At 33.9% G+C, this 27,085-nt stretch overlaps 1 protein-coding gene and 3 non-coding genes across 4 annotated transcripts in view; 3 read left to right on the top strand and 1 right to left on the bottom strand.

The window, feature by feature from the left end:
• Window positions 1-25,473, bottom strand: part of LOC149422527 (protein-L-histidine N-pros-methyltransferase) — a 268,633-nt gene extending 243,160 nt beyond the window's left edge. Inside the window, exons 1-2 of the mRNA XM_089633847.1 lie at window positions 25,443-25,473; window positions 24,781-25,358 (exon numbers count right to left, since the gene is read on the bottom strand). Of these exons, the coding sequence (XP_089489973.1) occupies window positions 24,781-25,110 (330 nt within the window). The 5' untranslated portion in view covers window positions 25,111-25,358; window positions 25,443-25,473. The remainder of the gene's footprint in view (window positions 1-24,780; window positions 25,359-25,442) is intronic.
• LOC149422530 (5S ribosomal RNA) lies at window positions 8,887-9,005 on the top strand. The gene has a single exon (XR_016302450.1). It is a non-coding gene; the product is annotated as a 5S ribosomal RNA (ribosomal RNA).
• LOC149422529 (5S ribosomal RNA) lies at window positions 9,329-9,447 on the top strand. The gene has a single exon (XR_016302449.1). It is a non-coding gene; the product is annotated as a 5S ribosomal RNA (ribosomal RNA).
• Window positions 9,771-9,889, top strand: LOC149422528 (5S ribosomal RNA). The gene has a single exon (XR_016302448.1). It is a non-coding gene; the product is annotated as a 5S ribosomal RNA (ribosomal RNA).
• Window positions 25,474-27,085: the final 1,612 nt, after the last annotated feature.

Below are 27,085 nucleotides of genomic sequence, written 5' to 3'. Positions count from 1 at the left end.
TCGGCTTATTTCCAACCCGCCCAATGATTCAATATATACTAGTACCTCAATCAACAATTACTGCTTATTATATTTTTTCCACCTGTAAACAACCGACTTTATTTTTGTAGGAAAGGCTTTGTTAGTACTAAATTTCTCACTAAATATTTCATGCGACTTATTAATTGCTATCTTTTATGCTATGCATAAAACCTTGTCTTATAAACATTAGTCTCGACACAGGTTTATCCTAGTGAGACAGACATCGACAAAAAAACCTGTAAAAAAACTTTATATTGATAATATATAAAAAAAATAAAGTTTATTATTAAAAAATAATAATTCACATTTTCTTTCTCAGTTATGGGGACGGAATGCCACCTTAAGACGGAACAACACCCTAATACAGTGGGTTGCCATATTAATAGGGACACCTATGGAAAATGTGTTTTTTACACTTTGTGTTCATAAAACACAGATGTTTATGATTTTAGGTGCGGTTATTATTATTTATTTACAAGTACATTGAATTTTGAAAAATTAAACACCGTATTTGTCCTTAATCTACGATTATTTTTTTAATGTTTTATTATTTTTAAACAATATCGAACAAAAAGTCAATATTTCGTAATTTCACCTTTAGCCGCAATAGCAGCTGGTACACGCCGTGGTATACTCTCAATGTACAATTTTGCAGTAATATTTAGGTCAGGAGAATGATGCCACACCCGGATGAGGGTTTCGATGAGCTGCTGCTTCGTTGTGATCACCTCCTTGGCAATCTCCCTCTTGGTGAGCTCCTACAGATTTTTAATAGGGTTCATGTTAGGGGAACTCCCCTGCCAAGGTAAAACCTGCTCATTTTTTTCAGCCAAGAATGCAGTGACAGTCCTGCCTTTATGACAGGGTGCGGAGTTGTGCATAAAAACGTATTCCTGGCCACCAGGGAACCATTCTCCGACTTGAGGCAGTAATCGATTTTCCAGTATTTTTCTGTACTGATCCTGCCTCATAGTCCCTTGCACGATGTGGAGGCGCCCCATCCCTTTGGAAGAGATGACTGACCACATCGTGATACTGGTAGGGTGTTTGATAGTCTCTACAAGGCAGTCCGGATGAAATTTCTCTCCTGGGCGTCATCGGACGAACGATGATTAATTCAACAAAATTTGGAATATGGACTCGTCAGAGAAGCACACCTTAAAAAAGGGCCATAATCAAAATAATGGAATTTTTTGAAAACATTGAAAACCACAAAAATGTTAATTACCATATTCCAGTTCTCTGTAGTCATGTTTTGGTGCGCGTTGGCCCATTCCAGTAGTTTTTTCCTCATATCTACTGTGAGGCGAGGTTTTTTAGCTGGCCGATGACCAAGGAGGTTCTCCTAAGCCAATATACTCTGGGACTCTCCTTTGGGAGACTTCGATATCTTCTTCGTTGATCATCAAAGTCAGACGAGCCACACTCTTTTTGAGGTTTTGGAGACAGACGTCTTTGATTTCGCGGCCAGTCAGAGGTGTAGTGATTCGTTTTCTGCCACATTTCCCAATGTGATCCAATTCAAGGGGCAGGTTTTGATTGATTTTCTAATTTATCCTGTTAACCACAGACTTTAAAATACCTGTAATGGCTGCTATTTCCCTTTGGGAATGTTGAGTGTTTAACAATAGTGTCTTGACTTCCGGAAATTTTCTTGGGGACGTGTCTGAAGACCTAGCAATACTAAAAAAACAGAACATTGGACTCAATATGGAAAAACTATTCACTGAAATAAGATATGAAAAAAAATTTACAGAAATTAATAGATAAATAATAATTACTTACATATTTGTATAGCTAAACTGTTAAAACTCGTAAATATAATTATCATGTATATTTATTTACCAGAACTTCAACCTCGCATTTTCACAAAAATGCTGGCCACGTGCAAAAAACCTTAAATTTTCGAGGGATGTTGCACTTTGCGAGTGTTGCCACTTCTTAAAAGTGTCAGTGGTGATACCAGCAACAAAAATAACGAAGGAATGGCCATCATATCCAAGTTATTTAGAAGTAGAGATAACGTAAACATAAAAATCAGGAAATATTGGAACTGTCTCTATTAATATGGCAACCCACTGTACCATAAAATAAAGTAGAAATCTTAAGTTAAGAAGCCATGCACAAAAATATGCGACGCGCGGCCCCGGTGTATTGGACAGACCTATTTTTAAAATTTATTTTTTTATTTTATAATTTTAAAAGATTACAATTTTGGTGATTTGAAACCCCCGTTATTAGAGTCTTGTGTCGCCTTAAAAAAACTATTATTTAGAGCAGGGGTTCCCAACCCCGTGCCCGCGGGCATAATGGCGCCCGCGGAAGGATTCGTATGTGCCCGCCACTATACGACAGTGAAATAATTTTTTCATGAACATTAATTAAAAATTTGAATTATTTTTATTTGTTTCTTAGCATTTTAAATTTTTTTAGTGCCTTGGTTTATTAAATACGTTCGTATGTTTGCGATATTATATGTATGAGTGGTTCCTTTGCTTACAGTACTTGTCGCAACCTGTCTAGCGGCGAGCCAGACTGCACTCTTCACGCTAGCCTAGAACTGAGAGTTCTATTTGCACATCACTCCTTGTACACGCAGAAAACCCGAAGTGAACGAACGCCACGAACTGAGCCGATGAACGCCGAAGGCGCCAAAACACATGGCACATGAATCTGCCAGCTCTGTCTGTCAGTGAAAGCAATAAGCGTGGCACCGACAGCCAAACTGACAGTAGTCACGTGCTCGTACCGTCCCGATCGGTTAGGCGATCATCGGCTCACTTCGGGTTTTCGGCTTGTACAAGGAGTGATGTGCAAATAGCATTCCCTGCCTGGAACCGCGTTGTTGTCATTATGATTGCGATTGCTGCCCCGAGTTTGTCGATTAAAAATAGGTGGTGCCCGCCACCCTACCGATATTTTAGAATGTGCTCTAGAGTACAAAAAGGTTGGGAACCTCTGCTTTAGAGGAACATAAAAACATTTTTTTCAATTTTCACACCCACGTTTTCCCACTTGAAAACATTTATTGACTCATTTTAATTTTATTTAGGTACCTAGTTTAAATATTGAGATGACTGATTTAAATTACATATATTTTAACATTCATACCACGCGGAAAACGCAACATTGGCTTTTTTATTCTTTATGGTTCAAAGAATCTGCCATATTGCAATAAATCGATCTTTATACTTTTCGTAATGTGATAATGTTAATAAGTTGATAAATAAATAAAATATTCGTTGTTTTGAACCAAAAGATGCATAAAATAGGAAATACAAAAAACGTTACAATATAGAATTAAAAGAAAATAAATAATAGAATATTGATAATAATGCATTGATTTTCGTATTCAAACACGTAACTGAAAACCTGAGCTTTTACCGTAAGGAAAGCTCCGCGCGAAGGACGTCATAATAACGTTATTATAATGTTCGTGATACGGTTCATATGATAAAGAAACGTCTCCGAATATCCGAGAAAATTCTGTCGCATGTTGCAATCGTGAGAACGACTAAACGAAACAGCCACGAGTAGCTAGAATTCTTGAAGCACCCGCATTTCAGACTAATTTGTACCTACTCAAATCTGGAGTTAGATTGCTCTCGACTAAGGGGAATTAGGGGAATGTTTAAACAGATTTAATGATTCTTATCTCAGCCGTACTAATTGATAATAATGTCATCTGTTGAAGGGTACACGAATTAAGCAGGACAAAATTGCTGGGAAGATTGTAAAAGAGAATGACTGGACATTATTTTTTAACGATCGTTAATTTTTTCAAATTCTTTGGGAGAGATTGGTGATATAATTATTTACTTCAAATAAATGCTTTAGTAACGAGCCTCTGGTAGCGTTCATTAATCACAAAAAGTACCTTTCCAAAACCTGTTTTCTTTTTAGATTTTGTGCTCAAATTATTCAACAACAAATCGGGGAAAAAAACAGACATACAAAAGCATGGTTTTTTTAGTTATTGTATTCGAATTCTAATGGAAAGACTTTGTTACATAACTTATTATTACAGTTTTGGTTTATATGAATCTCAATTCAATATGAAAAAAAAACTTATAGACGTTCGACTAGCAGACGGATGGATAACCTACTTACTATATTTAATGAACAAGTTAACTTTGTGAAAAGCATAAATATTAGATTTCATTATGTTTATCATTAAAAATAAATAAAGAGCGTAATAAAGAGAACACATAAAAAAATATCTCAGTATTAGTAAAGGTTATTGTAAATACCCAAATTCCCACATTCTCCTATACAAAGAATATTTTAAATAATCCCATGTTTTCTCGGAGAGGGTTTTTTTGTAGATTAACAACAAAGGGTGTTAATCAAAATCCAATCTCGACTTGAAGATCTGACGAACCATCCCCAACTCCCAATCAGAGAACTGATTAAGGATTCAAGGACTATTCAGAACAGTGGCGGTGCGTGGTAGAACCAAATGGAGAAAAAATGGGTGAAATTTCGTATTTTAATGAAACACTGAAGATCCTTTAATATGAAAAGTGCATCATAAAAAAATACTTCTTCGAGATAGAAAGCAGAAGAAGAAGAAGGCAGAAAGTCAATTTGTTTGTTATAGCAAATACTATCGAACAGCGAGCTTTGGTTTCATGAAATTTACACAGATATTTTCATTTGAGATTTATAGGTCAACGAAACTATTTGTAGTTGAGAAATTCGATGTAATTGCGAGTTACGAAGCTTTGAAATAAATAAAAAATAATTGTTTAAAAAAAATTCGAACGCCACATCGTTCGTTTAGTAATTTTTAAATGATTAGCAACATTTTTTAAGCAGTGTTTATTACATTTAGAATGGATATTCACTTGGAATGTTGCGAGGTACCTACATATTCAGATCTGGCCACCAAACATAGCTACATCTTAATGAAGAATTCATAGAAATTTAATATATAATTTACTTTGAAGAGACACGGTACAATCTGAATAATGGTTTCTCTTCAGGGCGGTACTGAAAGTATCTTCAACATCCACGATTAATAAAATATTGTCGAGAACACATCCCTCGACCTGGGAGGTGGAAGGTGGAACAACATATCGCCGAAGCAGAGTAGAGTGGGTACTTCGTTTTTCCCTAATTGAATTCCGAACCGCCGCTGTCAACAGTGCTCAACGCTTCTCCCATATCAGCCAACATTATAGACGTATAAATAAAAGAATCAATATCGTATTAGCATACGCGAGACCGTGTTGGGGGGAGGGAGAGAGGACCGGGGTAAGTGGAGACATATTTGAATTTCGTACCCGCTCGCTCTAAAGGCGGGTGCACACTGCACAGCCCTCCAAAGGAATTAAAAAAATAGTCTAGCAAATAACAAAAGAAAAGTAGAATAAAATAAGTTTTCGTAGTTAATTTGAAATTGATTGACCATCACTATGCTTAAAGTGTATGTAGAGCGTGGAAGTCGATTCGTGTGAGAATAATAAAAAAAATACATATAATATCTTTAGTTATTTATAAATTTATTCGCAAATACAGAAAAAAAATTATACGTGCATTACAATTCCTTGCAGCTAATCAACAATTAGTGGCTAGAAGTGATTAACAATGATTTATTTTGACCAACAAGAATATGTATTCTATATATAAAACGAAAAAAATATTCCAAGTTATGTGTTAGAATTTTAAAACGAATTTCATTAGGGAAAGAGACCAATGTGTTTTCTAATATTCTTGACTATTTTTAAAACTCCCCTTGCTTATGCATAATACCTGTATTGAGTAAGTGGAGATTTGCCTAGAAACGATTATGTGGAGTGTTAGTGATCTGAATAAGACGAGACCAGAGGTCACCTGCGGTTGCATTACAATGTTTAAATAGTTGCTATAATAATAAAAATAAAAAAACAATCCGTTAATGACGGCATGACGGCGTCATTTTTTAAGTGGACTAATTATTTTATTATATTTCCTGAAACGTAAAAAAAATTAAATTTACATTTTAAAAATTCGCAAGCTCCTCAAAGTTTCAAAGTGTGAACGATGCCTTGCCTCGCCTCGCGTGTAATATGTCGTGTAGCGCCTTCGATTGAAATCGAATGCTTTTTACTCGTATTCCTTCGCTCCATCTCGCGGGTGGCGTGTGCTAGCGCCCACCTCCCCCTACCTCCCAAAGACTACCCTGCCGGGGGTGGGACCGCCCTGGCCCACCCTACCACTGTTTGTACCTAAACTCCTAATGTGGAGACGGATGGCACTCGGGAAGCGGGGCGATGCATGGGACGCTTTTTGGAAAGAACGTACTGAAAACTAATGCGATGTCTTCTAAGTACCTCAGAGATGGATATTGAAATACTGTGATTATGAAAATATATTCTGTATTATTAATAACACGAAATAACGATTGTTAATTTTAATTGATTTCAGGTTCGTTATAATATATTTATAAATGGTAACAAAAAAATTACACAAAAACAAGCAAAAAAAATTTTTCGAGTATTTATAACACCGAAGAGACTAATAAAAATATCTTGGCTATAAAACGAGCGAACAATATAATGCCTGAATACTAGTCTACAAAGCAAGGGTCAGCTGTTGCAATTAATTCGAATGCCAGATGATGATTACCTATCTTTAAATCTGAAGACATTATAACTGCATTAAGTAGCCGTGATGCGTAGAGCGTAATATATCTCCACCCTAATGTGTTTGCACATTTACTAAGTAAAATAAGTGTTTTTATTTTTCTTTTCAACGTTAAAAGCCACATTGAGATATCACTAAAAAGTAGTTTGTTGTATTATTTTAATTAAAGTATAAAAATATTATTATTATCAACGCAAAGAGTATTGCGGGTAGCGTTACATTTGAAAGCAAAACTTGAAACGGAAACTGATAAATTGCATTGGAGGATTTCACATTAATTTGAAATATAAATCAAAATGGTGTCAGTAAAGCTCTCCAACAGCACTTTCATCTTGAGCCATTTAATTTATAATTAAATTAATATATTTTTTTAATATTAATTTAACTGTGAAAAAATAAGTTAAAAATTCTTAAAGTTTGATATATATTTCTCAATTTATTGTTAAATAAGAATATAATGTATGTATTAAAACTCAGGAGAGACCGAATAATTGCAAGTATATTTTAATAAACTAAAACAAATAATCAAACATAAATTTGCGGGTGTTTTAATGACGTGAGCATTTTATTGAAACATTGTGATAAAAAAGTTTAAAAAAACTTTTTCAACAGTTTCATGTGTCGTTGTGCCCCTCGTTCCTCCGATAGTCGGTTCCCAGCTTTTCTCCAGGCGATATATCCCTCTGTCTCATAACGAGAACATATTTGCGTACCCCTTCCCTTCTCCTCCCCGCCCCCACAGTCATCCAATATACACCAGTCAAAAGAAACCTACGCACACCGACACAACCTACCTACCTACATGAAGGAAAAAAGTTATATTTATTTACCCACACTTGCATATTATATCAGAGGAGTTCCTAACTAAGTACACCAGTGTGCGTGTATTGGTGTATTGAAGAAATCGCGGGTTTGACAAGACAGATAAGGGTGTGGTGGGGTACATCGTACATCTATATATGTGTAATGTATGCTCACATGCATGTGTACCTACACACACGCGTGTAAATGATAGCACGCGTTAGTATTGTAATACAGGGTCATCACGTAAAAAAGCAAAATCTTAAACGATTATGGTTTACGACAATTTTGTTAGGGACAACGCAAAATGGGCATACATCTCAATATTGTCGCAAGGCAGCATAGCCGGTTAGCTTTATTATATGTTTATAGTTTTAAACAATTTCACGAGCGTTATTTCTATCATGTTAAGCATAAAGAGTACAAGTCAAAAAACAAAAACGATTTCAAATTTACAAACTGTGAGTACTTCTAATGGGTGAAATGCCTATTTTTAATTGAAATAAATTTTTAAGATATTTTATTTTGATACCACGCCATATTAGGTGAAGATATTGTCCAAGAGATTGAAAAAATTTTTTTTAACATATACTCTATAGATGTATTAATATGGGTTTGGGGCTAGATGGATACAAAATTGTCGATTACTAAAGAGACTTTTCTATAATAAACAGAATGAGAGTTTTTGGAGGCACAAAATTAGGTGATTGGATGGTGTGGAAGCGAACACTATATCCTCATCCATAAAAAAACTGGTGGGAGAAGGAGACCAACAGAAGAGGAGTTTCCTGGAGCCGGTCAAGACTTCAATTATAAAAAAAAAAAAATTAAAATATTGTTGATATCCTTCTGAACTGATTTAATTATATTAAAATGTAACTAAAACACTACACAACAGGTATTCCCAATAAACGTGTTTTAAAATTTACACAACCCTAAAACTACTAAATTGTATCAGTTTCCAAAAACTAAAATACGTTTATTAGTAAGGGGGAATCTATATAGCAATAACAAATAATAAATATTATAAAGAGCGGAAAACTTGTAACAAAAATAATATATCGTTTAAAAAAAATTGGTTACTACAACAAACGTATTAAAACTTCGATTCTTTCATTATACTAAAGTTGAAGCTCCAAGCGTTGCCCAGACTTTTAAAAAACTTATTTTTCTAATTTTTTTATTTTAATTTATTAGGGAAACAAACAGTTTAACATATTTTATTGAAATAATTACACGTTGAATGGTTGCATCAACCAGTAAAGTATGCGCATAAAAATCAAATTATATGTAGAAAAAAAAAAGTGGGTGTGTCAAGCCTACGCAAGACAGAAGTGAAACTTCTAGTATTCTTCTCTCTTATTATTAGGGCTTTTTTATACTAATTTTCATATATTTATTGGCAGGTAGAGTAGAAATTAATATTGTTTAGCGTTTGCCAACGACCATACCATGTTGAACACACCGGTTCTCGTCCGATCACCGAAGTTAAGCAACATTGGGCGCGGTCAGTACTTGGATGGGTGACCGCTTGGGAACACCGCGTGCCGTTGGCCCATTTTTTATGGTAATTTCATGTTTTTTTTTATTTTTTTATCGTTACTATCATTAATAATATCATAAAATTCTTTAACTTTTCAAGTATGCTACAGGCCTAAAATATTACTTAGTGGATTGATATTATGGTCAACCATTGAAAAAAAAAATTCCTGCAAAGTTATGGATGTAATTACGATCTTTTTCAAGCGCGTATGTAATGATTATTTTTATCAACGTCGCACACACCTTGCTAATGTTTTCAGTATTATTAGGGCTTTTTTATACTAATTTTCATATATTTATTGGCAGGTAGAGTAGAAATTAATATTGTTTAGCGTTTGCCAACGACCATACCATGTTGAACACACCGGTTCTCGTCCGATCACCGAAGTTAAGCAACATTGGGCGCGGTCAGTACTTGGATGGGTGACCGCTTGGGAACACCGCGTGCCGTTGGCCCATTTTTTATGGTAATTTCATGTTTTTTTTTATTTTTTTATCGTTACTATCATTAATAATATCATAAAATTCTTTAACTTTTCAAGTATGCTACAGGCCTAAAATATTACTTAGTGGATTGATATTATGGTCAACCATTGAAAAAAAAAATTCCTGCAAAGTTATGGATGTAATTACGATCTTTTTCAAGCGCGTATGTAATGATTATTTTTATCAACGTCGCACACACCTTGCTAATGTTTTCAGTATTATTAGGGCTTTTTTATACTAATTTTCATATATTTATTGGCAGGTAGAATAGAAATTAATATTGTTTAGCGTTTGCCAACGACCATACCATGTTGAACACACCGGTTCTCGTCCGATCACCGAAGTTAAGCAACATTGGGCGCGGTCAGTACTTGGATGGGTGACCGCTTGGGAACACCGCGTGCCGTTGGCCCATTTTTTATGGTAATTTTATGTTTTTTTTTATTTTTTTATCGTTAACATCATAAAAAATTTTATATCATTCTTTAACTTTTCAAGTATGCTACAGGCCTAAAATATTACTTAGTGGATTGATATTATGGTCAACCATTGAAAAAAAAAAAGGCGTTAAAAACAAAAAAATTATGTGCGATGGCCGAGAATCGAACTCGGATCAACTGCTTGGAAAGCAACTACGCTGACCATTACACCACCAACGCCAGTTGTCGAGATGAGCTAAGAAGCATTTATATTTTACTTCAAAACTTTGACTAGATCAAATGAACTTTAATCGGTCCCGCATTTTCGTTTCGGTCATGAGTTGGTTTTACTCCGGTACTCGAAATTGCATGACGCGGGTAAAGAAGTTTCACTTCAAAAATCTAATATAATACACAAAGTGGAGTTGAGAGAAAAACAAAAATCTAAAAAAAAACACACAGATTAAAAATATAAAAACAGATAATGTAAACAAAGTACCAATATAAAAATGTAGAGGCCATAAAATTTGATTAAGAATTAAAATTCTGCTTTAAAGGGTGGGAAATGGGGGTGGGGTAGTTTTAAGAAATTTATTAAATTATCAGTGATGGACTGATGACTGATAACCCTGCAAAATACATATTTAAGTAAGTACACTAAGTACTCACATGATTATTGGTTATAAACTTTATGATATAATATTACGGTACCTACATGAAATAAAACAGATCGATTCTCCGTATTCTGATAATGTCCTATAAATCAAATTTAAATTATGATATCTTACAGAGTAGGTACATAAAGATAAAAATCATTTCTCATAATTTATAGAGTAAGGAAGGCTTCTAAACAAACGAATATATATATAATAAAATATAAACACAAATTTCTTTTAAACCAATTTATTTTAGCATATTGCTCTACTGGATTCAAAAGTCCACTTCCTTCATCACGAATATTAGTTAGTTTTAATTTGATGAAGGAAGGGCACTTCTGAAACCAGTAGAGCAATGTGTAAGTGGTTTAAAACAAATGTAAGTTTATTTTATTGGAATAACTTAACGAGTGAAACCACAAATTGTAATATTTAATTATTGAAGACAATATAAGCGATTCTTAAACGAATATTTGAAACAGAAAAATTAGAAAAAAGATAGTCACATCTAGGACTTGAAACCTAGGACACTCGTCTTGCCGGGATACCGCTCTACCAACTGAGTTAATGGGACCCTATCACCTTGGGTCATATTTAACTCTTCGAAATAAGAGTTTTTTTTATTTTTTTATTTTTATTATTATTACATTTATTACATACAAGATATACAAATATAAAAGGAAGCTTTGACTGTCCAACTAGGAAGTTTCCCGTTTTAGGACAGTCAAATTGGCAGGTTGCGTGTACATAATTCCAGGTAGGTACATGTAAAATATAAAATAAAATTAAAATATAACATATAAATGTAAGAAAGAAAAATAGAAAGAAAATATTTTTTTAGGAAAATACAATTTAGCAGTAATGAACAATAAAATCCAGATAGGTACATGTAAAATATAAAATAAAAATATAATATATCAATGTAAGAAAGAAAAATAAAAAAAATATTTTTTAGGTAAATACAAAATACAAAATCGAGGAAATCAACTCAGACTACGTTTTTTAATAATTTTTCGGAATCTGTCCTACCTAAGTCTAATAACCATTTAGTAATTTTAGTACCGAAGGCTGATAATTCACATAGTTTAAATTGAGAGGGGATTTTGTTGTATATTTTTGGTCCCAGGTATGAGAAAACTTTTTGATAAGCCGCAGTATTGCTAGTTGGAATAGAAAGGTCGTTTCTGCTCTTACTTCTGGTGTGATGATTATGATCGACTGTTATCGTTTTGTTTTTATTTTTGTGGACGCAGATTGTTATTTTTTTTATGTAACACTGTCGAACATCAAGCACATTAAACTCCTTGAAGAGAGCGTCGCTCGAGTATCTGAAGGGTTTCTTCATAATGACGCGTAGAATGGATTTCTGTGCCTTCAGTAGCGGGTATAATATTGTTAATCCTGTTCCACCCCATCCAATGCAACCGTAGGTTATGACGGAGTTACAGAGCCCGTAGTATATTTTTTAATGTCTTGAGTTTTTATAATTTCCCGCAATGCTATAAATATATAAATAAGCTTGCGCACTTTATTAGCTGTGTTTTCAATTTGTTGTTTCCATTTAAGATGGTTATCCACTATTATACCTAAATATTTAATAGATTTAACACATTCAAGGGTTTCGCATTTACAAGTATGGTTATTATTTCCAAGGCTACACTTAATATTATGTATTGTGAGGTGATGAGGTGTTTTGGGTTGACCTGCAAGGGTAGCGCTAAATGTGAGATATTTTGTTTTTTGTATGTTTAGTGTAAGCAAATTACTGTCTAGCCACTGTTTTACTCTGTTTATACCTGTGTTCGCAAGGTGGTGTGTTTCTATCCAATCATCTCCTTCAAACAAAATAACTGTATCGTCAGCGAACGTGATAATTTTGCCACCAATGTGTTGGTTACAAAGTTCGTTTATGTATATAATAAAGAGAAGGGGCCCAAGTGTACTTCCTTGTGGTACCCCAAAAGTGTATTTTAGTGAAGTGCTAATAGCCTCGTTAATTCTGGTTTGTTGAAATCTATTAGATATATAACTTTCTATCCATTGAAAAGCTTTTCCCTTTATTCCTATATTTCTAAGTCTCTGTAAAAGAATTTTATGAGATATAGTGTCAAATGCCTTGGCCAGGTCCAGGAAAAGGGCAATAGTTTTCTTGCCATGGTTCATATTCCCTGCAATAGTTTCAGTGAGACATGCGATGGCATCATCCGTTCCCTTACCCGACCGAAAGCCGTATTGGTTAGGACTTAGAATGTTATGTTTCTCCACATATTCGTTTAACCTAGTTTTGAAAAGCTTTTCAATGACTTTGGATATCGCGCTTAATAGTGATATTGGCCTATAGTTTTCTACAAGAGATTTAGGTCCACTTTTGTGAATTGGGACAATTATTGATTTTTTGAAGTGATCAGGAAATATTCCTGATGCAAAACTTAAGTTGTAAATATATGATAGCGGAGCAGAAATCTGATTTTTATTTTTTTTTAGTATTTGTGTATTTAGACTATCTGGACCCTTTGCATGTGTAGTATTAAGGCCGTTGATTATTTTTAAGACCTCTTCTACAGTAGTTGGTTTAATATTAAATGAAAAAGATTGTTCCTTTGTTTCAATTGTCGATGCTAAAGAGTCTTCCGTTTTCTGGGTTTCTAATAAAATTTTTTTTGCTAGATTTGATCCAACAGATGCAAAATATTGATTAGTATGACATGAAATTGATTGATTGTCAGTTATAATCAAATTTCCGGTATTTAATTCAGTTACAGATGCATTGGTATTTCTTTTACTTTTAGTTATGTCTCTGACAACATTCCACATGTTTTTGCTGGAATTATCCTTATCAAGTAAGAATTTATAATAACGCTCTTTACATTTGCGAATAACGGTTTTGCAAATATTACGGTAACGGTAATAGTTTTGCTGTTTAGTATCGTTCAATGGGTCTCGTTTAGCTATTTTATGAAGGTGATTTCTTTTGTGTATAGATTTAACAATGCCGTTGGTAATCCATGGTGTGAGATGTATTTTACTATATGGAATGCGTTTAGTTATTGTGTGTTTTGTTATGAATGTATTGATTTCATTAATAAAATAGTTTAGAGCATTGTTAACTTCAGTCTCTTTATAAACATATTCCCAATTTTTATTATTAAGATCATTTAATAAAGCCTCATAATCGATAATCTGTTTGTGATTAATTTTATGTTTTTTGGGTGTTGAGTTTGGGATACTGATTGCAGTGGTGTAATGATCAGTGATTGTATTATGTATTACAAATGCATTTGAATTTGTTATATTTCTGGTATATATATGATCCAAACATGAGCTAGAGCTACCTTGTACCCTAGTTGGAGAATTAATATTGGAAATAAAGTTACTTTCAGCCATAGCACATAAGTAGTCGTCGGACTGCCTATGCAATACTTCTCCTATAGTATTTATATTCATGTCCCCGATCAATACATATTGTGCATAATCCTTAGTTTTTTTTAACTCACCAATAAGATTTTCCAGGAAATCTTGGATGTCATTGAACGATGGTGATCGGTAGATAGCTAGGATACCTAAATTTTCATTAATGTTGATTTTTAAACAATTACACTGATTTATGTTTATTTCTTGTACTAAGGAATTTAATGTGTTGTCGATATATACTACTACTCCGCTATTTTGGTTAATATGCGATGTTGTATGGTATTCGTTATAGCCTGAAATTTGTTTGGCTATGTATGAATCATTTAACCTGCATTCAGTGAGAATTAGTACATGGAACTTTACCACAGCTTTTATTTTTTCCAAAAATATAAGAAAATCATCCAAGTTTCCCATCGTTCTAATATTTTGATGAACAATATTAATCCTATTAGATTCCCAATTAAATTGCATAATTTTGTTAATGTTTTCAAAAATTATTTCAGTATTTGGCACTAAGATACTATCGATTTCATGTTGAAGATCGTTTATTACCATTAGAATTCAAAAATTAATTGTTGTTTTCTGGGTTAAGTTATAAAACAGTATTTTATTATCATATAAATACTTGTAGTACGAAATATGTAGCGACAAAACTGTAAACAAAATGATGTAATTAGGAAAATTAAAATATATATGAGTAAGAAATAATATCTGAAATAAAATCCAGGAAATAAATAACGTATGTAGTTGGTGTGTGGCATTTTCTCTTTCAAAAGACAGTAAAAAGTAGTATAAGTATGAAAAATAAGTAATATCTGGGTTATATAAAATATGTTGATTAGAGTTCTCTTTTGCCGAATTATTAGTAATATTACTAATAAATCAAATAATAATCTTATAATAAGTGTAGTTACCATTCTAGAGAGAATAAAGATTAAAATTAAAGTTAAAATTAAAATTATGATTAAAATTGTTCCAGTACAAATTGGAGTTATGCAAAAACCTAGGTGTTCATATAATATAGTGCTGTTATGTAATAGAGTATGAAATGGCGATATAAAGCGGTAGTCAGTAGTTTTATCACGATAATCAGAATAAAGAGCAGGTAGTCAGAGCTTCGGTATAGCTTGTTCTGAGTCTATTAATATAGGTCGAGAAGAGTCATCTTTTTTCATGTAGATTAGACCTGCTTTCGTCCAGACGTACCTATATTTACATTCCGTCGCACGTTGGCGAGCTAGATACCAAAGCCGTTTGCCTTTAGACGTGAGGAGTTCTGAGACGTATATGGGTGTAATTGGGCCAGACAATCCGATTGTTCCCGTGTTTAGTTTGTCCCCAATATTTTCGCAAGACCTATTATATTTTTTTATAGCATTAAGGAGTTCCTCTTTTAACGGTATTGAATTAAAGTTAATTACCACTGACCTAGGTTTAACTGTTGGAGGAATAAGGAGTTACCAACATTGTCTTCATTTTCTCACCGCCCACGTTTATAGGCTGCTATCTTTATGCGTGATCGCTAGATTCAACTCAAACAAAATGCAATCTAGACTGTGTCTTGGATAAATATATCATATTTTAATTTTATTATCTATTGACTTTTCTGCAAGTCTAGGATGAATATTTATTTTATTGGAATAACTTAATGAGTAAAAACTTAAATTGTAACATTTAATTACTGAACGCAATATAAGCAATTTTTAAACTGTATTTGTTCATGTATTGTAAATATTGCAAGCCAAAAAGCAAATGCATTCTACGAATATGTAATACATTTTACGCATTATACATTTAGTGAATAAAATTTAAATTAAATTATTATGAAGCATATTTTGTCTATGTCCACAAGGTTAAGGATACTAGGAACTAGCAAACTCTAATTATAAAATATGTTTATAATATTTAAACAAAAATGCATGGAGGTGAGTTATTAGTAAAATGAACATACTTATTCTGCCATAGTTGCCATAGGTGAAGTTAAATAATGTTTTTTGTAAGTATGGCGAAAGCATATTATATTGAAAGTGGTGTGATTACATGCTAAATAATAAGATCAAATATATCTTATATTAACAGGAAAGGCAATATACTCAAAATATAGTTTCTTTTATAAAAGACGATTGAAATCCACAATAAGGTGTCCACAAACAAAGTACGCTAATAATATTTTGCTAATTTATATAGTACCGTTTTCGTGAGAAATCACCTCAAGGGTGCTAAGGATGTGCTAAATTGAGGATTGCAATCTTAAGAGAATAACAGGCGTCGAGTGAGAAGGCAGTTCTTGTTCTATCTGTATTTTAATTGAAAATGCTCCGAGGAACTAGCGTCATTGATTCTTTTGGCATCAGCGCACAGTCGGGAAACACGCCAGCATGTATACGCAGTTGGCATTCGTCACATTGCATGCGTTTCATCCCTCCTACCACACGGGTTCCTTCAAAATCCAGGTTTACTCCTTCTTTTCTACAAAAAGACCATCCACACCAAGAGAAGAGATTATAACTTTAAATTATTTTACTTAAATTGAAGCTTACTTTAAAACGACCACACTTAAACGGAGATATGCTCAGTCAGAATATCGCGAAACCTTAAAATTAAAACACATATTCAAGTACATAATATATATTTTTTAAAGAAAAAAAGTAGATAGAAGATGTGTTTTTGTGCTAAAGTCGACATACCGTCAGAAAAATAATACAATATTTCGTGTACGCCTTAATATAATGCAGAATCCACAAGATCGACAGCAGATGAGGTGTACTGCGCGAGGAGGAGCATGCGGGTTGCCGGCTTTACAGGAGGGAGGGAATTTACATACCGGAGAAGGAATTCCTGTACAACTTACCTTGCTCCCGCCTACCCCTAGAGATGTGATATCCAAATTTATTATTTTCTGATATGTGGGAGGTTGCTGCGGGGTAAAAATTACATCTTGTAAGAAACGCAGTAAATCCATAGGGATTCTTATGAAGAACATTTAACCCTTTCAGCATGGCACATTTGTTTCCATATAAAGATCACATTTTATGCTTGATAACACCTATAATAGATAGTTATTTATAGATAATTGTGATATATTTTGCCTAATAGTTTAGATTTTCCGAAATTTGATTGTTACTATTTTTAGGCCTCAAAGGGTTATTTTAAAATTATTATTTAGGAATAAAACATAATCCAGTTATTTATTTTAAAAAAAACGTTCACAATGTAACATTATAAAGTAAACAGCTACAATCAGAGGAAGAGACCAGTGTATTACGGATAGACATTGTCGTGAAATGAAATTTAACTAAATTTAACAAAAAAATGATTATTTTGTGTTATGTTTATTAAATTAAATAAAAATGGTATAACCTGCAGAAAAGCTGCCTTGTGACAGCACAGCGTGATTACTTTTTTGCTATTTGTTATAAATGACATGAATAAATATAAAGATGATGAAAGAAAACTGACCAGAATAAATAATTCATAAGGAATATCCTCCACAAGCGATATACAAAATAAGGGGCTATTTTATACACAGAATCAATAAATATATATTTTTCCTTCATGTTCCTTGTGAAGAACACTGGTTTTGAAGGGGTTAAAATAAAAATAAATATATATTCACGGTTTACCTACATGTCCAAAATATGTATCCATTTAGAAGCCCTGAAATTATTGACATGTTGACAAATTACAAAAATTTAACTGGTTTTTAATAAAATGAAAAAAAAAGGAAATGACAATTAAAAAAACCCCTCAAATAAACGAAAAACAACACAAGTGTTCTTACGTATTGATTTTTTTAACATAACAAATGTTTTTTTAATAAGAGTAGTAAAAATGAATTGGTATCTGTAGTATTGATAAATGACACGAAAACATGTAATAATAAAAATAATATATATACCTAATACCATAGACTAAATTACATAAATGCCGAATACATATACATAAATATGAAATTCCTCGCCAAATTAACATTTATATTCGTAGGTATACAGATCAGTTCAAAATTATATACGTAAAAATACTAATAAATACATCTGTTGGAATCTCACTTTTGTTTTCGGTAATGAATGAATGTAAATCTTAGAAGCGAAAATTAAGCCACTTCCCGACTCAGTGGATAGACACGTTGTCAATGACATTGCATTCCATCAACTTTTGGTGGCAATCACGTACACACATACACCTAAAAATACGCTTAACTCTGAAATAGATGACATTAGAGCAGTTAATATACGAAATAAATATCGGAATTTGGCGAGGTTGGTAGAGTTTTTGACTTCTGTTCCTGAGTAGGAAGGTTTAATCCCCAGTCAAACAAAAAAAGTTTATTTTAAGTGTTAAAAAACGTTTAAAAATAGAGGTAATATAGTATAATTTGTTATATTTGTTTTTAGGGGTTGATATTTATAGACTTTTATTTTTAAAACCTGTAAATGCACTCAATTATTTTTTACTAATTAGAGAACAAAAACTAGCATAGCCCGGTAAAATTGATTTTAGCTTGTGGTTAATATTACGCATTTCACAATAACTTGCACATCTCACAATGGAGTACTTGTTTATCGTAACTTATTCAATGGTTGTATGGCAATATTACGAAATCGCTAATCAAACAAGTTTTTACCATTTACTTAATGTACATTAAATGTATCAACAGTTTATGTAATCAGTTATCCTTGGATAAAATATGTTGAACAGTGTAGAGAGAAATTCGAACACCGTATATCCTTATTGAGCAGCGTTTCCTCCAGAGAGAGCGAGTTTCGCCGGAATTGAGATACAATATGAGACAGAGTTTCGCAGGAAGTGAGATACGGGACGAGGAACCAGGGGAGCAGTAGGTGGGATGAGGGTTAGAAGGTGTGAGGTTAAAATTTGACACGGTTCTCCTTTTATGTAGATCCGATGCATTACCCATACGGGCACACGCGCCCTAACGGCACTCTGGGGCGGCACCGGCTACAGCCTCCTGAATGCTGAACACTGCGGGCGGAGCCTTAACATGGATATACCTACATTACTCAGTGTAGAGAAGAGTCCTTTGCAGAATGAAGAATTAAGCAAGAAAATCAGAAACGCGGTAGTAATTAAAAAGAGCGATTAATACAATTAAAAAAGGTACTATAAGTTTAGTAGTTACTGTGTTCCACATTCATGCAACGAAATTTCAGGGAGTGTTTTTTTATTGAAACCTAAGAGAAAAATCATATAAAGGTTTCAAACAGAGAATTTATTATTTTTTGGTAAAAACATGGGCATATAAGGACGTGTGAGACTAGCTTTACTTTTCGCTTACTAATGGGCAGAATTCACACACGGATCCGCCCGTGTATTCCTGCGACGGATAGATCCATCGGTCCGCTGTGCATCTGTCCGTCACGAGCCGATCCGTGTACGCAACGGATCGACTCGCCGAGCATGACACCATTCGCAGTTGATGAGCATGAGATTATTCAGATATGATATGACCAAAAATTATTTTTCCTATATTTCAGATCAAAAATTTACCAGATTTCAGAATGAGTTTGTATGAGGTGAATTTCACAGTTTGAAAATTTCCATAGATTTTGTTCTTTTCCAACTTCCCTAAAAATTTTTTTTCCCTAGATTCAGAAAAAAATCCCTAGACATCATACCATCACTGTAACATTATGAGATGGTCGTCTGCGGATTTGCTCGGCGGACAGATCCCCGTGTTAGCATGTGCTCGAATAACACTTGTAAAGGTAGGGGTTAGTAACAAAATAAAACTTTAAACTGTTGTCCTTTTACAGAGGTAGAAATCATGATTTATTTTTATTTAGGCTCTAAGGAAATAAAACTTCATAAATATTGTTTCTTTATATTTTCTTATCTATAACCCCTTGATATTTCGCATTACCACAAGCGTGAACAGAGCATACTATATTATCAGGAACAAGTCCAATACGTCAGTATTTTTATTTTTAAACTGCAATTTTTGTTGTTTTTTTTTAATTGTGAAATGCAATTGTGATGATCTAACAATTATTTAACCTTTTTACCACATTTTATTGTTAGGCCGTACTATTTTCAACCGACAATCCCTTACGGCCATCATCAGAATGTCCACCTTGTCTTAGGACACCTTGGTCGCGGGTTCGAACCCGGCGTGCGCAAATAAATTTTATTTGATTAATTTGTGTTATTTCACAATTAATTAATTAAAATAATATAAAGTATATTTGCGGCACGTTCCAGAGTGGAAGATACTACCAGTATCGCCCTGGTGTAAGACCACCATTCAGAATTGAAACGTTGCTCCAAATGGCTTTAGCCGTGTTTAGTGACTAGATCTGAATAGCCAGGTACTTCCCCAGCTTCCTCTTTCCCTTCCCCACTTACCTTCAGCCTCACAACATCCCTCAATTGGGGATGCCATAGTCTCACTGGCTCCAGACGGGAGCAGTTGGGACTCTTGTGAGGTATTCACTATAAAAAAAAAAAAAGGACGGGTTTTTACACAGAATTTGAACAATTCGTCAAATTTCAAAGTTGATTTTCAAGTTCGTGAAGGTTCTATTCCATTTCAGTTTTGTGAAACAGCTGGCCAATAATGATATATTAGAACTTGAATATAACCTTCAGAGAACTTTCAAATCCACTCTTATTTTGATGAATTGTTCAAATTCCGTGAAACAACCCGTCCTAGAGTGTCTTCAGACCGGTTCGAGAAAGACGGTGACAGAGTGAAACCGGTACCAACGTTCTTATATGCTGAAAAAAAGTTTAATTGTAAGTATTGTTTCAATCAAATCATTACGTTAATATTCAAAGTAGGATTCAATTTTGCACTCTGACACAACGGTTCTCTTGGTGGAAGCGCCGATAACACTACTTATTTCGGGAGTGTTTACTTCAAAGAGCAGTATTTAATCAAGCGCATATAAACCTTCAGATAATCTGCATACTCTACGAAAGATTATGCCGTTTTATTTATACCACGATAGGCAGAAATATATAAAAAATTAGTTGGAGACAATTATTATTATTTTCAATAAGTCTTCATTTGAATATTACCCAAATCTATAATATGGTACAGATTTTTCAAAACAAGAAGATGAATCCTTGGTTGATCATCGTTACGCTATTGAGAAGAAAAAGTCAATATTTGGTAGATGAGATACCGGAGGACACACTTGAGATCATTACACTAATACCTTTTTTCGTAACATCTCAACCTTTCTCTTTTCCATGTTCTTCCCCTCCCCAATTCTTTACCAAAATATCCAACATACCCTTCATACCCAATTCCTCGCCACGTATTGCGTTTTAGTCATTAGTTATCAGTCCCACTGGTTACAGGCTAATGAGTAAGATTAAGAAAGGGACGCTTAGATGGTTTGGGCATGTAGAGCGAATGAGCGAAGATAGGAGTGTAAGGTGGATATATGATGCAAATGCGAATGGTAGCAGAAGTCGGGGACGCCCGAGGAAGACATGGCACGATCAAGTGAATCAGATACTCGAGTTGGGCCATTTCAAGAGTCAGAATAATAGAAGAGTATGTATGAGACGATGTATGAATGTAAATGAGGCAAGAAGTGTGTGCTAAGACCGAGTTGTTTGGCGGTCCGTCCTCTCTGCCTACCCCTGCGAGGAAACGGCGTGATGGTTAGTTAGTTAGTTAGTTACAGGCAGTTTAAAAAAAAATATATGTGAATACCACACTGTTCTCCAATTGGGATTTGTGAGGCTGAAGGTAGTTGGGAGGGGAAGGAGATGGGAAAGAGGAAGGTGGGAAACTCCCTGGATATTCAGATCTGGTCACCATACAAGGTTAAAGCCATTTCAAGCAACGTTCCACTGCTGAATGGTGGTCTTACACCAGGGGAATACTGACAGTATATTCCACTCTGTAATATACCACATATTATTATTAAATTACTAAATTGTGAAAAATAGCAGAAATTAATCAAATAAAATTTACTGGTGCACACTGGGATTTGAACCCTCGACCTCCAGCTTGCTAGTGGGGAGCCTTACCCGTCGACCACGGATACCGTCAAAGACTCATGTGCGGTAATTACAAAAACAAAAAGTTCTCCTCAGTCTTCATTATCATTTGGATTACTTCCAAAAATTCAGTTCCTTTACATATTATGATAAAGTTTAAAATTCAGTAAGTAGGTGTATCAAATGATTGCTTTCCAGACAAAGACCTATCTAGGTTTTTTATATTAATGGGTGTGGTTGATGAAGACATATTTATTATTTAAATAAATTCATAAAGCTGATATACATCAATATATTACAGAGAAGGTACATATTTGGAACATATGAAGGTACAGTAAATGAGGAATGGTAAAAATATAAAAATATGTAAAAAAGTAGAAGTAAGTACATAACAAGTGTATATGGAAGATTTAAAAATAATAAAGGCAATAATATCAAATGAGAGGTGACAGTATTGTGTTATGTTATGTTGGTAGAAATAGAAAAGATTTTCAGAAAATATAGCAGAGTAGAAGTATAAATAGAAGGGAGCAGTTTTACCAATTTGTGACATGCGTCAAAAGATGACGAGTTGCTAAACTGTAAGTGACGTTGAAAATATCAATGATCAATACAACATTGTTGAGTCGCTTTGTTGATTGGCGCATTCTAACAGGCAGAAGTCCTCGCTTTCAGAGCATAAAAAGTGCATGGGATTTCCCAAGGGTATACTTGTTAGGCACGCATAAGTTAACCTCTTTCAACATAATGGATGAAGTTTACGCAGTATTCACTGTAATTTAATTATAAGTACTTTATAGTATTTATATATATTATATGTATATAATAAATATAAGTACTGGGTAGAAAAGCTAGGATAAAAAAGTAATCATGAAACAAATTTCTTGGAAACCCTTGTTCCTGTTCTTGCTGAAAACATTGTTAGGGTTAATATTAGCGTTAACGATAGTTTATAATATATTCTTTCAGAACAGGGACAGTATAAATAGTCTAGATGAAATTAGTAAAATAATTGGAGGACTAGAAAAAGAGGATGAAACATCAGTCAATTATGTATATGCTAAATAATTTTGCAACGTTTGTTCCTGAGATCTGTATAAAATATATAAAATTTTGGCGTAGAATGCACAGAGGTAAAATGAATTTCACATTTTGTCAAAGAAGACAATCTAGGAATATACATTTAAAATGATTTTTAGTTATTGTTGCAAAATTAATCTGTACCTAATGCTTTTTGATTCTAATACCATACTATTATGATAAATTGAGGGTACCTAAAGTGACCCAACAACACCAGTAATTATGGTCAAGAGATTTCATCATAATCAAGGAAAAGCACCATTAAAAGTAGTCAGCTCTAGGATACAGTAGTCCCAGATAGAGATTGCATGCGACGTCATCAACAATTGTTCTAAAATGTTTACACATAAAAATCTTCCTTTTCAAATGTCTCGAATGAAAATGAAAAAGATAGAAGATACTAGAATGATGATGTCACATACAACCTCTCTCTGGGACAGTTATCGGTAACCTCTAAGAGCTTCAGATTAGATTTGTAATTGTTATAGTTAAGAATCTCATTCATATTTTTGGATAAGTGTTGTCCAGCGTGGAACATACTTTCAGTATAGTCTCGATGATATCTCACAATTAAGAAATGAAACGTTGCTTGAAATGTTATAGTGACCAAATGTGAAAAGTTAATTTATCCCAATCGTTTTCCTTCCCCCTATCCCTAATCCTTCCATCTTACAACTGGTCACAATACTTGAAGTATTATGATCTTACTGACCCCGGACAGTTAGCTTTCTTGCAAATTGTCACTTATTTTATTATCAAAAGAAGAAGAATGTCTAAAAGGGATTGAAATAACAATTTAGTCTCCTTTAATGGAAGTTCTCCTCCAACATCCAATGATATGCTCGGTGTGAATCTAAGCGATCAGCTCAGGCACGGGGGCTTCATCGTAGCCAAAATCAAGTTAGCCTTTCCGAAGCTGGGCGTGTTGTATAGGTCCCGCAGATACTATAATAGGAACTCAACTGTTGACACTGTACAAATAGCAAGTGTGCCCCACTGTTAAATTTGGCAGCCACCTGTGGTCTGGGGGCCCAGAATACATGAAAAAACCCTTGACTCTGTGCAGAAACAGGCCATCCGTTTGATAGATCACTCTTAACAAACGGATTGCAATCTTTGGAGCACAGGCGATGGATGGGAATGTTGTCATTGTTCTATCAGTATTTCAATGGAAGATAATCCGAGGAATTAACTTCATTGATCATTTCTGCACTGGTTTATAATTGGGAAACATGCGAAACGAGAGCCTAACATTTGTACACGGTTGACATTTGTCGCATAAGAATGGGTTGTTTCTGCGACTCGTTCTTGAGTTCGACAGCTCGGCTGTGGAATGATTTGCCGGCCTTTGTGTTTCCTTCCTCCTACAACATGGGTGTTCACTTCTTTCTCTCCCCAAAAAGACCCCTCACACAGGATTCTCAAAGATGACTCAGGCCATAGGGGAATTATTTTGGTAATTATTTTCTGTGTAGAGTAATTGTAAAAAGCTATTGTGATAGCATAAGAATAATATAACACGGTACACCTCTACTTTACCCGCTACCCGCTGTGGTACTGGAACTCAAATAACAAACTTTTTTCAATTGTATTATCGACCCGTCAAAAATCAAAAGACGGTTAATAATATACAAGAGATAGGATAATATTGATTGTCTTATCACAAATCAAAGCACAAAGCATATGCAAAAGGTAACCCAAAGGCAACATGTCCTGCAATGTAAACAGTTCAATAATAACACATTTTTTGGTTTGAGACTTACCTCCTCTTTGTCAAGTTGGCGCAGCTTACAATCATTCTGATGTTTCTCATACAGTGACCTGGCTAGAGCACCTCGGGGTCTGAATACTCCTCCACTCAAACTAGTTGTACTCATTCTAGAAGAGTCTTTCTTCCCTCGTTTATTCAGGTCACTTTTGCTGGTTGACTCACAACCTCTAATCAGATCATGAACTTTATCTAATTCAAAAACTGAGTTCTCAATGAATGAGAGAGAATCTGCTTGACAAAAGTCCGTACACTGAAGTTTAGGTGTTTTAAAACACTCTTGGAGCACTGAGTCAGGATGATATGTCAACTGTTTTGAATACATTAGTTGTTTATGTTCATCACAGGTAAATAACAATGATATATTGTGTTATTACTTCTATTTTAAAACACTAGTTTCATGCACACGCGTCAAAACCTACAAACGATGACTTAATTTTATCTAAAAACACAGGTCTTATCTCGATTTCTATAATTCTTGGCCACTTTAAATGTAGATAACCTCAAACTGTCAACACGAATATCAAAGAAATCAAGTTTAAAAAAACTGGTTTGTAACAAAATAAACAGTATCTGTAAAATAAAAAGTCAAAATAATACAAAAATATTAATTTACAAGCACAATGTCGGATAATAACACTTGTAAAATTTGTTTACAAAAATCCTAAAAATACTCCGATGACATTCGTAAAACGTCAATGAGCTTCGGTTATATTACCGCCAGGGCGGCGCTGGAGTCGCCTGTCAGAAATGCCGGTAAATAATCTTTATCTTGTCCAAGCGAGCGCGGAAATTTAAACTGCTATACCATTCTGAAATGTTTTTTTTCTATGCAAATGTGTAAAAATACGGTTGTTGAACAATTATTTTATTCCCCGCCTAGGGATGTTCCAGTGTTATGGCGGTTTAAATCAATTTTAATCCTAATGGCAGGTAAAATGAGATTGGTTTTATCGGGTTATTTTGATAGTAGGTAGGTACTGGTTTTTTTCACAGAAGCATTAAAAATAATTAATCACGGTTAGATTAAAATGACAGTCATCTCCGTGTAACCCGCGCTCTGCGGGATACTCAACGTCGGAACATGACATACCTTCATACGAGATGACGGTTTATTATTTGATTCATCTTTGCCTTTCATTCGTTCGTCTATGTAGGTAGTAGATTTATTAATAGGTACCTAAAGAAAATACGCAGGTTTCATTTGAAGCTGGTAAATATTTGTGCTCTGATTTTTATTTTGTCCCGGTAATTTGGAGAGATTGCAAACGGTAAATTGTTTTTAAATGTTCGTGATAGGAAGGTTTGTAGGTAGTTACTTTGGTAGATATCAATAGCACAGGCAGCTTAGTTACAAAACAACCACATAATTCACATTATGCACGTGAATTTACCTTAATAATATGTAGATTTTCATTCAAACGTGTTTCGACATAATGATACTATATTTATAATTTACTAAAAGTTTATCGGGAAACCTGTTAATTCATTTATAAAGCATGCAATCCCGTTTTAACCAGATTACCAATAATTTGAAGAGATTCTTAATAAATTAGCAACGCTGATTTTTGGTCATGATTTGAGATTTTTACGGCCAAAAGTACTATAGTGATATATTTTTGGGGTATTGCCGTTTTGCGCTACCTCCCCAAAAGGAGGCTAAAGAAGGAAGTAGCGCAAAGTGGCATAATACCCCAAAAATAAATCACTATAGTACTCATTTTTCTCCGTGCAGTACCTATATTGTACTTGTAAATATACAACTATACAATCTATCTTTAAACATTACAATATGTTTTTATTACTGGCAACTTTGAGAGATGATATTTTGGCGGAAAGAAAAATATTTTCAATGATCATATCAGTGATAAGGATATTTTAGATATACCGAATGTACACTTAAATTAAAATAAATAAAAAATCCATTGGTAAAAAACGATTTTTTTGATAAACGTATTTTGTTATTTCAGCGTAACGATAAATCGATGTATTCTAAAGTAGGGTTTTATACAGGAATGCCACGAGAATTATAGTAAAGATGGTGTTTTACATATGATGAGTATTTAAAAAAGTTAATTCAATATCAATTAAAACATATTATAATATTCACTGCTGCAAAGATTCTTTCAGAGCTAAGCTAGTTATTTTGGTAAACTTGTCGAATTACACTGCATGCAAAGGCTCTTTAACAAAAAAACACTTGATTTGAACTTAAATATCTAATGTAGACAACTTTTTAAGTCGAGGGATTAAGAAAACATGCACTGTATAGGTTTTAGGGGGTTATTTTAATTTAGTAA

This window comes from Hesperophylax consimilis, chromosome 7, assembly GCF_061612785.1.
Source record: "Hesperophylax consimilis isolate HC1 chromosome 7, BYU_Hcon_1.0, whole genome shotgun sequence".
In the NCBI taxonomy this organism is placed as follows: domain Eukaryota; kingdom Metazoa; phylum Arthropoda; class Insecta; order Trichoptera; family Limnephilidae; genus Hesperophylax; species Hesperophylax consimilis.
This window is presented reverse-complemented; position numbering and strand designations above follow the sequence as displayed.